We start from the raw sequence: 16,146 nt of genomic DNA, 5'->3' as shown, positions 1-16,146 counted from the left end.
AACAACTAGCTCCAGTTACCAGGCTCCCAATATTGAGAAATCCTGCAACATTTAAATGGCTATAGAACTGCAGTTTGCATTGACAGGCAGATGGGAATGGACTGAAGTTCTGACATGTCCAGTGAAAGTACAGGCATCGAACATACTCACCAAGTTATCATATAACTAATGCAAAAAGTATTTTACACTGTTTAACAATTGTCAATTATGTTGTAATATTTTATGTTAGATAAAAGCATAGAGCAAATATTTTTTGTACAGCTTCCATGTGCCAGTTAAGGGATGCCTCACAACATAGCTGCATCTGACAAGCAGTTTCAAAGTTCAGATTATCTAAGTCTATGCTGACTGACAGATGGCGGCAAGCTTGCTGAGCTTGTAATAATGTTCAGGATTATGCAGCAATTCAGATGAACAGAGTTCCCCTTTAACAACAAATTACTGAGTGGTTCCCTCAACAAATGAACCTTTTTCCCTAAATGAACCATTCTAATTACCTGAACTTTATTGTACATTCCTTCATGGCAATTCTGACTTGAGCTCCTAAGACTTTCAATTAGTAGCCATGGTCTTGAGCATAGATAACCACTCTGCAAAGGCTAATATCAAAAATGTAATTTATGTTTAATAAAAGTAATATTAAGCTCAGTGTTATGTTCTAGTGGATTGACCTTTTAGTGTTTTTCTAAATTAGATTTATTATTACTACCTTACTCATGAATTTGAAACGTCGATTTTGCAACAGAACTAAATGTATTTAAAGATTCAGCGACCTTGCAGTCACATTGTTGTCAATAGTCCCCCATTGGAACAAGGTGCTCTTCTGCCTTGATTACAGTTGATCATAATTACCAGCACTACCCAATTTACATAGATGCCTTAGATCTGGAGCTCCTATGAAATGTATTCACTGGAGTTTTTTAAATCAGGTGATCACCTGGAGTCCTGTTCCCATTATTGTGCTACTCTACCAACAAGCCTATCATGGTTTTCCACGTACTACTGGAAAAGGAAAAGAAACTCTGCCATGTACCTTCTTAAAGATTAAAGATCTTTAACAAGATTCTTTAAAGAAATGACACTTTGTCGTATACCTTCATGATTCTTGACAGTGACAGCTTTTTAAAAATATATAATTAATGAATTGAAAAGTTAGTTCTGATTACTTATTTGTTCCTTGGGTTGCTGACAGCTGTGTCTCCAGATTCCAGCATCTATAATCGTTCATGCTTCCATAGATAATAGTATTGGAACACAGTGCGTGGTCCTAGACTTGTATTCAGAGGCCAGGGCTGTTGTCACTGGATATTTGCAGACATAGAATTGACATTCAACCAATTAAATAAATTCAGTCTTTGAAGGTAGAATTAGAAATGATGGCCACAAAACTATTGGGTTGTCACAGAGACCCATCGGGTGTGTTACTGCCTTTCTAGGAAGGAAATCTACCTTTTAGATTCCAGTTAAGCTGAAACTCTGTTAAGGTGAAATAAAAGACCCTTTGCTGGTATTTCAACAGCAACAATGGAGTGCTCCCAAATTTCACAGGCATTTTATTCTTCTGCCAACATTATTAAAAGTGTCTGATTTGTGGAACTTTGCTGTTCACAGTTTAGTTATCACTGTGTTACTCTACAACATAATAATACTTTCTTAAACAATATTTCACCATCTCTAATGTAATAATTTGTGAAAAGTGCTATATAAACAGAGCAGTCTGTTCTCCAAACTAATGGCATGAAATCGATGTTCTCTAACTTCCAGTCATTTTTCCCGTCACCCTTCTCATTTTCTCCATTCACCACTCTGGTTCCTCTCTCATCCCTTCTCTGCTTCTCACCTGTCAACACCTCCCTCAGGTCCCCCCCTCCTTTCCTTTCTTCCATGCTCCATTCTCCTCTCCTATTAAATTATTTCTTCTTCAGCTCTTCCACCTATCACCTCCCAACTTCTTGCTTCACCCCCCTTCCCCCACTCACTCACTTTCCCCTTTGTTATGTTTTATAACATCAAAACATTAAACTAATTAAAAGAAAACACAGGAGTCCGGGAAGGCGGGTGTAACTTTGCCGTTAAGCGAGGCACGCACATATCACATGGTACTGTGATGACATATGCAATTAAACGTATTTATACATATAACCCATAGGAATTATTTTAAACAAACAGGAATGCTTAATCAAACAATATATTTACAGAATTTCTCAAACATCACTTAAACATTAAATACACAACACTCCTCACCTAGTTTCACCTATCACTTTACAGCCTGCACTCTTTCCCCTGCCCCACCTTCATATTTTGGCTTCTTCCCCTTTAAAATGTCAAATGTTTGTTCCCCTCCATAAATGCTGCCTGGCCTGCTGAGTTCCTCCAGCATTTTGTGTAAGTTAGCCTGCTCTCTTGCATGGTGGCAAGTAATATTTCCAAGGTACAATGGCAAAGAATGAAGGTGACCTACAATTCCTATGTGGATGCCAACATTCTGCTTAAGCTTGATATCAGATTGCAGGATATACATAGGTCGCAGTGTGGAAAAGGATCACTGAGTCACAGTTATCATTTATCTTTTAAATGTGCAAATACTCTTAATCACCATTAGTACTGCCTATTAACCTCCAATTCCTTTTTACCATGTCAACCTAGCCAAGCTAATCTTAACTGTACACCTCAACTGCTAATACCAGAATCAAAATTTTACTTTTAGAAGACCATGAATATACAAAAGTTATTAAGAGAAAACTCCAAGTTTATTTCAAGAATATGATTTTACCAAAATCATTTTTAGCTGGATTACAGCTAGCTATCTGTAGGAGAGTGACAGGGCACAGCATTGTTCTAAAGCAGAGGTTTTTAACCTTTTTTATGCCATGGACCAATACTATTAAGCAAGGAGACCATGGAACTCAGGTTGGGGACCACTGTTCTAAAGCTAATACACCTGCATCCCCCACCAGGAAGGCTTCAAAGCTCTTCGTTTCTTTCTAGACACCAGACGCAACCAGTTCCCCTCCACCACCACTCTCCTCCATCTGGAGGAACTTGTCCTCACCCTCTTTTGGCTCCTCCCACTTTCTTCAAACTAAAGGTGTAGCCATGGGTACTCACATGGGTCCTAGCTATGCCTGCCCTTTTGTTGACTACATGGAACAGTCTATGTTCCAAGCCTACACTGGTGTCACTCCCCCACTTTTCCTACACTACATTGACAACTGCATTGGTGCTGCTTCCTGTACCCATACTGAGCTCATCAACTTTGCCTCCACTTCCACCCTGCCCTCAAATTTACCTGGTCCATTTCCAACAACTCCCGCCCCTTTCTTGATCTCTCTGTCTCTATCTCTGGAGAACAGCTTATCCACTGATGTCTATTATAAACCCAATGGCTCTCACAGCTGCCTGGACTTTACCTCTTCCCACCCTGTTACTTATAAAAACTCCAACCCTTTCTCTTAAATCCTCCATCTCCACCACATCTGCTCTCAGGATGAGGCTTTTCATTCCAGAACAAAGGAGATATCCTCCTTCTTTAAAGAAAGGGGCTTCCCTTCTTCCAACATCAATGCTGCCCTCAACAGCATCTCTTCCATTTTGTACACTTCTACCTTCACCCCATCCTTCTGCCACCCCACAAAGGATAGGGTTCCTCTTGTCCTCACTTACCACCCACTAACCTCCACGTCCAGCACATAATTTTCTGTAGCTTCTGCCATCTCCAATGGGATCCCACCACCAAACACATCTTTCCTTCCCCCCCCCACTTTCTGCTTTTCACAGGGATCGTTCCCTACATGACTCCCTTCTCCATTTGTCCCTCCCCACTGATCTCCCTCCTGGCACTTATCCTTGCAAGTGGAACAAGTGCTACACCTGCCCTATATCTCCTCCCTCACCACCATTCAGGGCCCCAAACAGTCCTTCTAGGCAAGACGACACTTCACCTGTGAGTTTGTCGGGGTCATCTACTGTATCCAGCACTCCTAGTGTAGCCTCCTGTATATTGGTGAGACCCAACACCAAGCACCTATGTTCCATCCACCAGAAAATGCGGGATCTACCAGTGGCCATCCATTTTAATTCCACTTCCCATTCCCATTCTGACATGTCAATCCATGGCCTCCTCTACTATCACGATGAGGCCACACTCAGATTGGAGGAGCAACACCTTATATTCTGTCTGGGTAGCCTCCAACCTAATGGAATGAACATCAATTTCTTGAACTTCCAGTAATGACCCCCCCCCCCCCTTCACCATTCCCTTTTCCTCTCTCACCTTATCTCCTTACCTATCTGTCACCTACCTCTGGTGCTCTTCTCCCTTTTCTTGCTTCCATGGCCTTCTGTCCTCGCCTAACAGATTCCCCCTTCTCCAGCCCTATATCTTTTTCACCAATCCAATCCACTTTCCATCTCTTTACTTCACCCCTCCCCCTCCCAGTTCCACCTATCACTTTGTGTTTCTTCCTCCCATCTTCTTACTCTGACTCCTCATCATTTTTTCTCCAGTCCTGATGAAGGGTCTCAGCCTGATACATCGACTGTACTTTTATCCATTGATGCTGCCTGGCCTGCTGAGTTCCTCTGGCATTTTACGTGTCTTACATGAGTTCAGTCAGTTATTAGACTTTTATGGCAACTAGTTTATTCACCGTGGGAATTATTATTAATCTTGACTTTGTTAGGTTACTGACTTGTTTTAATCCGGAACCACATTTGATGTCTCAGTGGCAAGTGTGAATGAGTGAAAGATAAACTAAATACTACATCTGCCCTGTGAAGGCCCAAGTGAAAGGTCAACATTAGGGGTGAAAGGGATATTTTCCTCTATTGACATCACAGCCAAGTACAGCACTGCTCCTTCCCATTGTGTGAATTACAATCATTGGTCAGACCACTTATGGATTATTGTGAGCAATCTTGGACCAAATCTAAAAAAGGATGTGCTGATATTGGAGAAGGTCCAGTAGAAGTTTAAGAGAATGCTCTTGGGAGTGAAAGGGTTAACATATGAGGAGCATTTGATAGCTCTGGCCCTGTACTTGCTGAAATTCAGAAGAATAAGGGGGAATCTCCTTGAAACTTACCGAATAATATAAAACCAAGATAGAGTGGACATGGAGAAGATGTTTGGAAGAGTCTTGGACCAGAGCGCACAGCCTCAGAATAGAAGAACATCCCTTTAGAACAGAGATGAGAAATTTCATTTGCCAGAAGGTGGTAAATCTGTGGAATTCGATGCCACAGATGACCGTGGAGTCTCAGTCATTTGGTACATTCAGAGATTGATAGGTCTTGACTGGTGAGGGTGCTGAAGGTTAGAAAGAAGGCAGGAGAATGGGATTGAGAGGGAAATTAAATCAGCCATGATCAAACGGCAGTGCAGATTTCATGGGCCAAATGGACTAATTCTGCTCCTATAGAAACATTTTATAATGGGAAACAGAGTGAAGGTAAACTAGTGAATTTCAGCATTCCCCTTAACTTCCTAAGGGACAATACCAGGTAAAGAATTACCGGTTATGTCAATGAGTTGGATGAAATGTCCACATGGTGCATCAAGGTTTCATATTAGAGTATCACATTGACAAAGCTAGTCCAGCTGCTGCCTCACAGCACAAGAAACCAGGTTCAATCCCTACCTCAGAGCTACCTTTATGGTTTGCATTTTCTCCCTGTGACCCACATGGATTTCCTTCAGCAAATCCAGCTCCTTCCCACATGCCATAAACATGCATTGGTAGGTTAATTGGCCTATGTAAATTATCACTAGTTTGTAGGTAAATTGAAGAATCAGGTGAAGACTAAAAATGGGATTAGTGTAGGATTACAAACACGAGGAAGTCTGCAGATGCTGGAAATCCAGAGATACACACATAAAATGCTGGAGGAGCTCAGCAGATCAGGCAGCATCTATGGAGAGGAATAAATAGTTCAAGTTTTGGGCCGAGAGCCAAGGAGGGGGCCCAGAGGGAAGTAATAGGCAGGTGAGAAGAAGTGAAAGGTCAGAGTGGGGAATAAAAGAAGTACGGGGGTGGAATTTGTTCACCAGAAGGGGAAATCAATACTGATGACATTAGGTTGGAGGGTACCCAGATGGAATATAAGGTGTTGCTCCTCCATACTGAGGGATGGCCTCATTTTGGCCCAAGATGAGGCTATTGATCAATCTGTCAGATTAGTTTAAATGGATGGTGGATGATCAGCAGAGTCCCATCCATTGAGGGAAATATCCGTGCTGTATCTACAGAGTCTATTACTGTCAGTTATATGGGTAACAGTATGAAGTTAGTGGCTCCAGGCAAGGAGTATTCAAAACTGTACACAAAACACTTCATTAAGCCAAGCAAATCAAAAGGTTTATAGAATATTGAACACAGAACAGTACAGGCCCTTCAGTCCATGATGTTGTGCTTTTAACCTTTTCCACAGTCAGTCTAACCTTTCCCTTCTTCACTGCCCATAACCATCTATTTTTCTGTCATCAATTTGCCTATCTAAGAGTCCCTTATATGTCCCAAATGTATCTGCCTCTACCACCCCCCCTGGCAATGTGTTCTAGGCACTTCCCTCAATCTATGTGAAAAAAATCTATTATCAGACATCCATTAACTATGTAAAAAAAAATCGATTTTTATCAATGTTAAAAAGACTACCTCTGACACCTATTATCAGGAAAGCTCACCAATGCCTATGCTTTCTGAGGAGGCTGAAGAGAGCAGGACGATGCACATCTAAACTCATATTGTTCTACAAATGTGCAGTTAAGAGCATCCTAACAGCTGGCACAGAAACTGTACTGCGATGGGCAGGAAGGATTTACAACGGGTAGTCAAAACCGCCCAAAGCATCACCAGCACCCGCCTACTTGTTATCAAGGACATATATACAGAAAGGTGCCAGAACAGGGCCAGTAGCATCATGAAAGATTTCAGACACCCTGCTCATGGACTGTTTTTACACACTCCCATTAGGGAGGAGGCTATGTAGCATCCACGCCAGGAACATCAAAGACAATAACAGCTACTTTCCCCAAGTAGTATGGCTGATCAACACCTCCATCCACTAATCCAACCCTCCACACCCCGAACCATCATTACTTTATCATTTCCCGTCAGTCACTTTCTGTATAGATGCCCCTGTGCCTAGTGTCACTTCATGGACATACAGTCAATCTATGTATATCAACTACCTTTATATTTATTTACGGCCCAATTTATCATGGGTAAAGCCCTCCCCACCATTGAGCACATTTACACAAAGCGTTGTTACAGAAAAGTAGCACCATCATCAAAGGCCCCCACCACCCAGATCATGCTCTCCTCTGGTTGCTGTCATCAGGGAGAAGGTACATGAGCTTCAGGGCTCACACCACCAGGATCAGTAACAGTTATCACCCCTCAACCAGCTTGAACCAAAAGGGATATCTTCACTCAATTTCACTTGTCCCATCATTGAAATGTTCCCATAACCTATGGACTCACGTCCAGGTTTTCAATATTTATTTCTTTTTTAAAATTTCTTTCTTTTTGTGTTTGCACAGTTTACACAGTCTGAAGGCTAATTTGGTGTGTTCTTTCATTGATTCCATTACGATTATTATTCTATTATGAATTTATTGAGTACGCCTGCAGGAAATTAATCTCAGAGTTGTATATGGTGACATATATGTACTTAGGTAATAAATTTAAATTTAACTTTGATTTATTGTGTTTTTATTTTGGGCTGCATCGGATCCAGAGTAATAATTATTTCGTTCTCCTTGTATACTGGAAATGATATTAAACAATCTTGAATCTTGAATCAATGTCCAATGGAATTCTAAAGATTTACTTCTCACCCCAATCCCATTCTCAAAAAAAAGTTTGAGAATATAATTTAGTTGTTTGGGTGCCGAATTTAATTACTTTTGCAAACAAATAAATTAAAATATTTAACACGAATTCCTGCAGATGCTGGGAATCTTGAACAATACACATTATATTTATGTGCTTTCTGAACAAAATGCTTCAGAGTTCCATAGTGCCAAACGATTAACTTCTCGACGAAATATTCAAATTATGAAGTATTTATTATATAAAATCATAAAACAGAGTTTGAAATAGTTAATCACTAAAATCGAAACCTTTTGGAAAAAGCTGAACAATTTTCACCAGAAAATGCCAATTTTCTCAATTTGATTTCAGTTTGAATGTAAATTAATGGTTTTGTTTTTGAAAAAGAATCGACAATCGTTAGATTTTGTCAAAGAGAAATGCTAATTCAACAAGGAGCACGTTTGCTCCAGTGGTTTTAAATGCTCATTGATTTTGTCTACCAACTGTTGGAACCGGCAACAACTGGGGCGGGAGGCGGTAGGAACCAACAGACTGTGGAACCAACGCGCGGTGGTGCCGCGGTTGCGGGGAATACGAGTGCGGAGGGCACGGGATTGTCATAGCAACGGGGTAGAGGGTATGGCAGGCCTCGGCTCATGGGCCGAGGAGACGGTTATGGGGTGAATGGTCTGCCGGTCAGTCGGAGATCTGTGACCGGCGTCAGGAGCGCCCGCCCAGGACACACAGCGAGTCGCTGTGAGCTGGAGAGAGCAGGAAGCAGAGTCCAGAGGTAAAGGAGGGTTGTGACCCACCAGGTCCAGGCTAACTGTGGTTCTCTCATGCTGAAAAATCAATCATCACGTTAAAATATTTCCTCCGTAGTTGCATTGAGGCAGGCTGACACTCTGTCGCCTAAACGTACAAAAATCATGAAATTAGAAAACTTTGAAATATGCCAATGAAAACTTTGTCAGGGCTTGCTTATAGTAATCTGATTTGTAGAGATGGCACATTTGTGATGCCTTGGGTGCAGCTTTTAAAAAAATAATTATTGGATTCAAGGAGCAGTGTTGGCATTTGGCTTCTGGTTTTTGGCAGACGTGGTGCCCAGTGTACAGAAAAGAACAGTGAATGTTATTGATGTGCCGTTTTAAAGATTAGAACACTGGAGATGTTGTCCTCTCACTTCATTACAGGTCCAGTGCCACTGAATCCAATGACGATGCTCACCTTGTCAGATTGACCGCGATGCTATGGGATGGATGGCAGAGTTGGTTGAAGGGGCTGCAGGACCTTCTAATGTTCCTACTTCTCCAAATGCTCTGCCGCAGAAGGCAGTGGAGGCCAAGTCTCTGGATGCATTCAAGAGAGAGTTAGATAGAGCTCTTATAGATAGCGGGGTCAAGGGATATGGGGAGAGGGCAGGAACGGGGTACTGATTGTGTATGAATTCACTGATTCAGTGAATGGCAGTGCTGGCTAGAAGGGCCGAATGGCCTACTCCTGCACCGAATGTCTATTGTCTATTCCAATTGTTCCCTCATGAATTTGATAAAATCCATTAAGAAATGAATCGAAGACAGAACAACAAATAATTTGCTGGAGGAACTCAGTGGGTTGAGCACTATCTGAGAGAGGAAAGGAATGGTGGACACTTTGTGTCTTGATGCACAGTTTTAATGCAAAACGTGAACAGTTCCTCGCTCCTCACAGATACTGAATTTCTCCAGCAAGTTCTTTGTTGCTCCATATTCCAGCAAGAGATTCTGCAGATGTTTGTAATCTTGAGCAACACAGACAAAATGCTAGAGGAACTCAGCAGGTCTTGGCCTGAAACATTGACTGTTTATTCCTCCCCATTGATGCTACCTGATCTGCTGAGTTCCTCCAGCATCTTGTGTGTGCGTGTTGTTCCCAACAAAATACTGTGGCTGTTGAAATAAATCAAAAACTAAAAAAAATTGCTGGAACCGCCAAAGGATAAAGAATCCAGAACTCTATATTTCATTGACTTGCATATAATCTACATTGGGAGTATATCCAAGTCCAAGATGCACTTATCCTGTCCTGTAAACTCCGATTATCCAGCTGAAAAAGCCAAACCCTTTTGTTTGATGTAACCTGCTGTGTGTTTAGATCTACAATCCACAGCTCAAGAGATGGAAGCAATCAATTAGATGGCTTTTTGACAGCCAGGTTCATTCCATGTATAAAACTATCATTTAGTTTGAATAATCGGATCCATGTGTATTGAAAAAACATGCCAGTGGCCAGTAGTTGATGTTTACTTGTCCTGTATTTGTTCAGTAAGTTTTTATGTTAATTTTCATGTTAAATTCACCAAAAATAAAAATAAAATGTATTGCCATAGGTTTTGTCCTTCCAAATCTGTGTTGTAAATCAAATTCTGATAGTTGCAGAACCATCATCTGTGCAGTACTACTGTGAAAATCTACTTAAAACTTGTAAAAAAAAATGCACAGGGAGCGTGATTACCTTCTGTAGCTCAGATCATTACACCAAGTAAACTCAGTTCCATATTTACCGTATTTCGGTAAACTAGAGAAGTTGCGGAGATGCAGTTTCAGTTTATTGAGGCATCCTCTGAATTTCTGTTGTCAACATCTGGAATAACTGCTCACAATAATTATCGTACTGCATGAAGATATTCTCCGTCTACATTCTCTAGTTTTACTTTGAGTGCCCATTAATTTCTGATACTTTCCATTGTTAGAATCTACTTTGAAGATAAATCCATATTTTAAAATTACTGTGTTCTTTTGGAATTTTCTTTTTGCATGCTCTCTTCTAGTTGTTGCCATTGGGTAGGAGGTACAGGAACCTTGGGGCTTATTCCACCAGGGTCCATTTTTTAACCATTAGGTTCCTGAACCAGTGTGAATAACTTCACAACACAGAATTGATTCCACAACCTACAGACTCACTTTCAAGGACTCTACAAGTTTTGTTTTCAGTATTAATTGTTTGTTTGGGTGTTCATTAATGTATTTGCACAGTTCGTCTTCATTTGCACGTTGGCTGTCAGTCTTTTTGTGTAGATTTTCATTGATTCTACTGTATCTCTGTTCTATTGTGAATTTCAAGGTAGTGTATGATGGCATGTATGTACTTTGATAATAAATTTACTTTGAACTTTGCTAACTTTGAAACTTTTTTCCACAGCAATGGCTGTAGTAATGAAGAAGATCCACAGTGCCCTACTTCAGATAATCTTTCACTCCTTTGGCTCCAGGATTGCGAAGCCCAAAGCATCTGATGTCCTAACACAGCATTTACTTCAGAGAAACTTCCCCTATTGGACATCGTACTTTGTGAAATACAGTTCTGTGGAAAATGATCAGTTTGGACTCTCACATTTTAACTGGAATGTTAAAGGAATCAATTATCATATTTTAAGGACAGGCTGTTTCCCATACATCAAGTACCACTGCTCCTTGGCACCCCAATACAACCTGGAATCACAAAACAAGTTTTTCACTGCACTGAAAGTTCTTAACCTGGGTAAGTATTAGGTGACTGAAGTCTCTTGTGCTACTTTCAGACTGTAAAGATCATAATGTAAGTAGCATTGGTTTAGCATTCTTCATTTATAGAATGGTGCTCAAGATTATTTCATTGAAGACAAGAGAAAAGCTGGACAATGAGAAAAAACTAAGAGGTGTGAACTTGAAAGTTTTGAGAATATGTATAAGGTTAAAAAAATGCAAAGCAGAGTTTTATTTGATGGAGAATATTCAATAATAGAGAACAGGGATGCCTAGAAATCCAATTGCAAAACACTATTTTGTCAGCAGGAGGGACAGAAACTTGTCAAATGTACTTCGAAACATGCAATGAAATGCAGTGTGCAAATTCTGAAAAATAAACTTCACACTTCATCAAAGTCTTCTACAGTGCTCTTTATGAGCACCACCTGAAGTCAATTCTCATGGTTCCAGTGTCTTCAGCCTAACCTGCTTGCTTCAGATCATGCAGTCTGAGGGGAATCTCCCTGACCAAGCCCAGGTACTGAGAACTGATGTATGGAAAGTGTTGGAGTTTATTATTAAGGACGAGGTTTCGGGGTACTTGGAGACTGATGATGAAATAAGTCAAAGTCAGCATGGTTTCTGTAAAGGAAAATTTTGCCTGACAAATCTGTTCAAGTTCTTCGAGGAAGTAACAAACATGGTGGACAAAGGAGAGGCAGTGGATGTCATTTACTTGGATTTTCAGAAGGCATTTGATATGGTGCCACCCATGAGGCTGCTTAACAAGATAAAATTCTGTGGTGTTACAGGATAGAGGAATGACTGACAGGCAGGAGGTAGCGAGTGAGAATAAAGGGGGCCTTTTCTAGTTGGTTGTCAGTGACTTAGGGGTCAGTATTGGGACCGCTGCTTTTCACATTGTTTGTCATTGATTTGGATAATGGAATTGATGGCTTTGTGACAAAGTTTGTGGATGATACAAAGATTGGTGGAGGGGTAGGTCGTGCTGAGGAAACAATGCAATTGCAGCAGGACTTAGCCAAATTGGCGAAAAAGCAACAGATGGAATACAGTGTTGAGAAACGTATGATAATGCATTTTGGTAAAAGGAACAATAGTGTGGACTATTACCTAAATGGGGAGGAGGTTAACACATCAGAGGTACAGATTTAGGAGTCCTTGTGGAAGACTCCCAAAAGGTTATCTTACAGGTTTAGTCAGTGGTAAAGAAGGCAAATTCAATGTTGGCATTTATTTTAAGGGGACTAAAAGCAAGGAGATAATGCTGAGCCTTTATAAGACACTAGTCAGGCCGCACTTGGAGTATTGTCAATAGTTTTGGGCCCCATATCTCTGAAAGGATGTGTTGTCATTGGAGAGGGTCCAGAGGAAGTTCATGAGGATGATTCCGAGAATGAAGAGGATAACATATGAGGAGCATTTGGCAGCTTTGGGCCTGTACTGTCTGGAATTTAGAAGGATGTGGGGAGATCTCATTCAAACTTTCGCAATGTTGAAAGGACTAGAGATAGGATGGATGTGGAGAGGATGTTTCCTGTGGTGGAGGTATCCAGAACTAGAGGGCACAGCATCAAAATAGAGGGATGACCCTTTAGAACAGAAGTAAGGAAAAATTTTTTAGGCGGAGAGTAAAGGATTTGGAATGCTTTGCCACAGACCGTGATGGAGGCCAAGACCATGGGTATATATAAGGCGGAAGTTGATAGTTTCCTGATCTGTCAGGGCATCAAAGGATATGGTGAGAAGGCTGTGGGGTTCTGGATGGGGTTGAGTGGGATCCAGGATCTGATACGATGGAATGGCAGAGCAGACTCGATGGGCTGAATGACCCAATTCTGCTCCTATGTCTTATGGTCTTATGTACCTACTGCTCCCCTTCAAGCCTCAGGGGAAGTTGCACAAGGGAACTGGAGCCAGAATTATGGAGTTCTGTGAAGTAAGAACATATGCTATGGCATTCTAGGCTATATTCCAGTTAAGCTCAGGAACCTGTCAAGGAATGTAAGCTTCAAATTTACAGAATCGACTGATAATTCAACAGTTTCTGAAGGGGTAAATATTTGAATTAAGATGAATAAGAATGATGCAAGCTTCAGTGCATTTGCATACAAAATAACTTGTTTTTCCAAATGTAAATCATACAGGTATCCCCTGTTTGGCCTATGGGATCGGTGCATGGTTTTTCGTCAGTGTCACCGAGGTTGTTCACACCAGTTCTGGCCCAGTGAATATCTACTTTCTCTACCAGGAAGATTTAAGAGCCAAACACTGAATATCATCCTGCATTCAATTAATCATGAATTCACTGAGTTAGTGCAATAACTGAAAAATAAAGTATTTATCTGAAACAAAATGTAGCCTACAGATTTTTTTAATATATGAAAGGCAACTATGCCCTTTGTTTAAAATATATTTTTGTAAATGCTATTGGAATTAATTTCACCAAAAATAAAATCTAAGTGTATCACTATAGGTTGTATCCTTGTAAATCAACACAACTAACATCTGTGCAGCAACAACTTGAAAACCTACTTAAAACTAGTATGAAATTCACAGAGAGTGTGATAATCTTCTGTAGCTCAGACCATTACACTGAAAGGGAAGAATGCCCTTTGTTAACTGTTATTTTTTTGGAAGTGCACTTGGTGTATAGTCTGACTATCAAGGTAAATAAATTCTATGCCACTGGACATTTGGAAGAATGATTAAGTTGAGAGTTTTGGATAATGTGAAACTGAGCTCCATCACTCCTGCAAAATGTAAAACAAACACTTTGCTTAGATTCAAAAATAAGTTTGTTTCATCACAAGCCCTCGCACTACCCATCCTGTTGCCTCAGTGTAAGATTATTATTTCATGTGTGCAAGAGACGACAGACGCTGTAATCTGGAGCAAAAAAAAACAAACTATTGGAGGAATTCAGTAGGTTGGGTAGTCAAATACGGACAGTCAACGCCCCAACCCCCTGCCAGCCCACCAGGGATAGAGTCCCTCTGGTCCTCACCTATCACCCTACCAGCCTACAGATCCAACGTATAATCCTCCGTAACTTACGCCACCTCCTACGGGATCCCACCACCAGCCACATCTTCCCCTCCCCCCCACTCTCGGCTTTCCGCAGGGATTGCTCCCTACGCGACTCCCTTGTCCATTCATCCCATCCCTCCCCACTGACCTCCCTCCAGGCACTTATCCCTGCAAACGGAAGAAGTGCTACACCTGCCCCCACACTTCTTCCCTCACCACCATCCTAGGCCCCAGACAGTCCTTTCAGGTGAGGCACCACTTCACCTGCGAGTCAACTGGGGTGATATACTGTATTCGGTGCTCCCGATGCGGCCATTTATACATTGGAGAGACCCGCCGCAGACTGGGAGATTGTTTTGCTGAACACCGGCGCTCAGTCCTCCAGCAGTGGTGGGATCTCCCTGTGGCCACACACTTCAATTCCACAGACCACTCCCACTCCGATATGTCTGTCCATGGCCTCCTCTACCGTCAAGATGAGGCCATACGCAGGTCGATGGAGCAATACCTTATCTCCCGCCTAGGTAGCCTCCTACCTGCTGGCATGAACATTCAACTCACAGACCTTCATTGATACCCCTGCCTCTCCCTTACCCCATCCCTGTCTATAATTTTAGTCTGGTTCTCTTTCTCTTTTTCCCCCCTCACTATAATCTACTCCCAGCCCTACCTTTCTTTCTCTTTTATTTCCCATAATTCTCCACCTTCCCCCTAGCCCATTTCCCTTCAGCCTATCACTTCTCAGCTCTCTACTTCATCCCTCCCCCCCACTTCTTATCCCCCCCCTCGATCATCCCATGTTACCTCACTCCTGATGAACGGTTTCGGCCCGAAACGTCGTCACTACCTCCTCCCATAGATGCTGTCTGGCCTGCTGAGTTCTGTCAGCATTTTGTATTTTTATTTATTTCCAGCATCTGCAGATTCACTCGTGTATCCAGTCAGAGTGCTTTATCTGGACTAAAACAGCAGAGAGGAAGTAGCTGCTATAGGAGGTTAGGGGAGGGGTGGAGCAAGAGCTGGCAAGTGATTGATGGATCTAGACGAAGAGGGATTCATGGCAGATGGAGGAGGGAAGGATGGAAATACCAAGAGAGGTTGGGAGGTGATAGATGAAAACAACAAAAGACTCATTTAAGCATAACACTATTCCATATTTTAAGCATTTTTACTGTCCCATTTACACTTAAATTTTTATTTGAAAGTATTTTCAACCCTAAAGCTTTCCCTCCTATTATCAGCCATTTGTAAAATTAGATTAACAGCAGAGTTTGGGTTCTGTTCCCCAATCTGCTAGATTTGCACTCTATTTTTGATTCCTTCTTGCAACTTTAATTTTGCTTGTTTTCTGCTGTTCTTGAAGATACTGATAGGTCAGACTTCTTGAACCACTGATTTCTCTATTGAAATGCCTGCAGCACAGGTAAGTGGGGAATGAGGATGCTTCAGCTTTAGTGGATACCTTCAATGATGTACAGCCTCTCATGAAATGACTGGAGTGAATCTTGTAAACCTGTTCAACTTACCCCATCCATGGATAATTGTGCATTCCAGCAATAGACTGGCTTGTTTGTGTCTTCTTCTGAGTCATTCACAAGCTCATGGTGTAGGAATGAATTTCTACCTTAATCCATAATCATCAATTTAAATGGGGTCTTCATCAGATCCCTACCCCTTTAATGCTTGGTTCCAACATATTTTTATCATTTTTGTCAATCTAATGCTCACTCAAACACAAATAAAAGTATTCTCACTGAGATGTGTTCATTGTTCTACACCAAGCAAAAGCATCT

At 41.4% G+C, this 16,146-nt stretch overlaps 1 protein-coding gene across 1 annotated transcript; it reads left to right on the top strand.

The window, feature by feature from the left end:
• The first annotated feature begins 8,406 nt into the window (after positions 1-8,406).
• c30h15orf61 (chromosome 30 C15orf61 homolog) lies at positions 8,407-13,796 on the top strand. The gene is made up of 3 exons (XM_073032630.1): positions 8,407-8,604; positions 10,998-11,336; positions 13,471-13,796. The coding sequence occupies exons 2-3, from the start codon at positions 11,000-11,002 to the stop codon at positions 13,596-13,598; spliced, it is 465 nt and encodes a 154-aa protein (XP_072888731.1). The 5' UTR covers positions 8,407-8,604; positions 10,998-10,999; the 3' UTR covers positions 13,599-13,796.
• The last annotated feature ends 2,350 nt before the right edge of the window (positions 13,797-16,146 follow it).

The sequence above is a fragment of the Hemitrygon akajei genome, chromosome 30 (assembly GCF_048418815.1).
Source record: "Hemitrygon akajei chromosome 30, sHemAka1.3, whole genome shotgun sequence".
Taxonomy (NCBI): Eukaryota; Metazoa; Chordata; class Chondrichthyes; order Myliobatiformes; family Dasyatidae; genus Hemitrygon; species Hemitrygon akajei.
The sequence above is the reverse complement of the archived record's forward strand: the minus strand, read 5'-3'. Positions and strand labels throughout refer to the sequence as shown.

Excerpts from the sequence above, each read along its gene's own strand:
- c30h15orf61 (XM_073032630.1), top strand. The coding sequence starts at position 11,000 with ATGGCTGTAGTAATGAAGAAGATCCACAGTGCCCTACTTCAGATAATC. Across the intron at positions 11,337-13,470 it reads ACTGAAAGTTCTTAACCTGG|GTATCCCCTGTTTGGCCTAT; the intron begins GTAAGTATTAGG and ends TAAATCATACAG.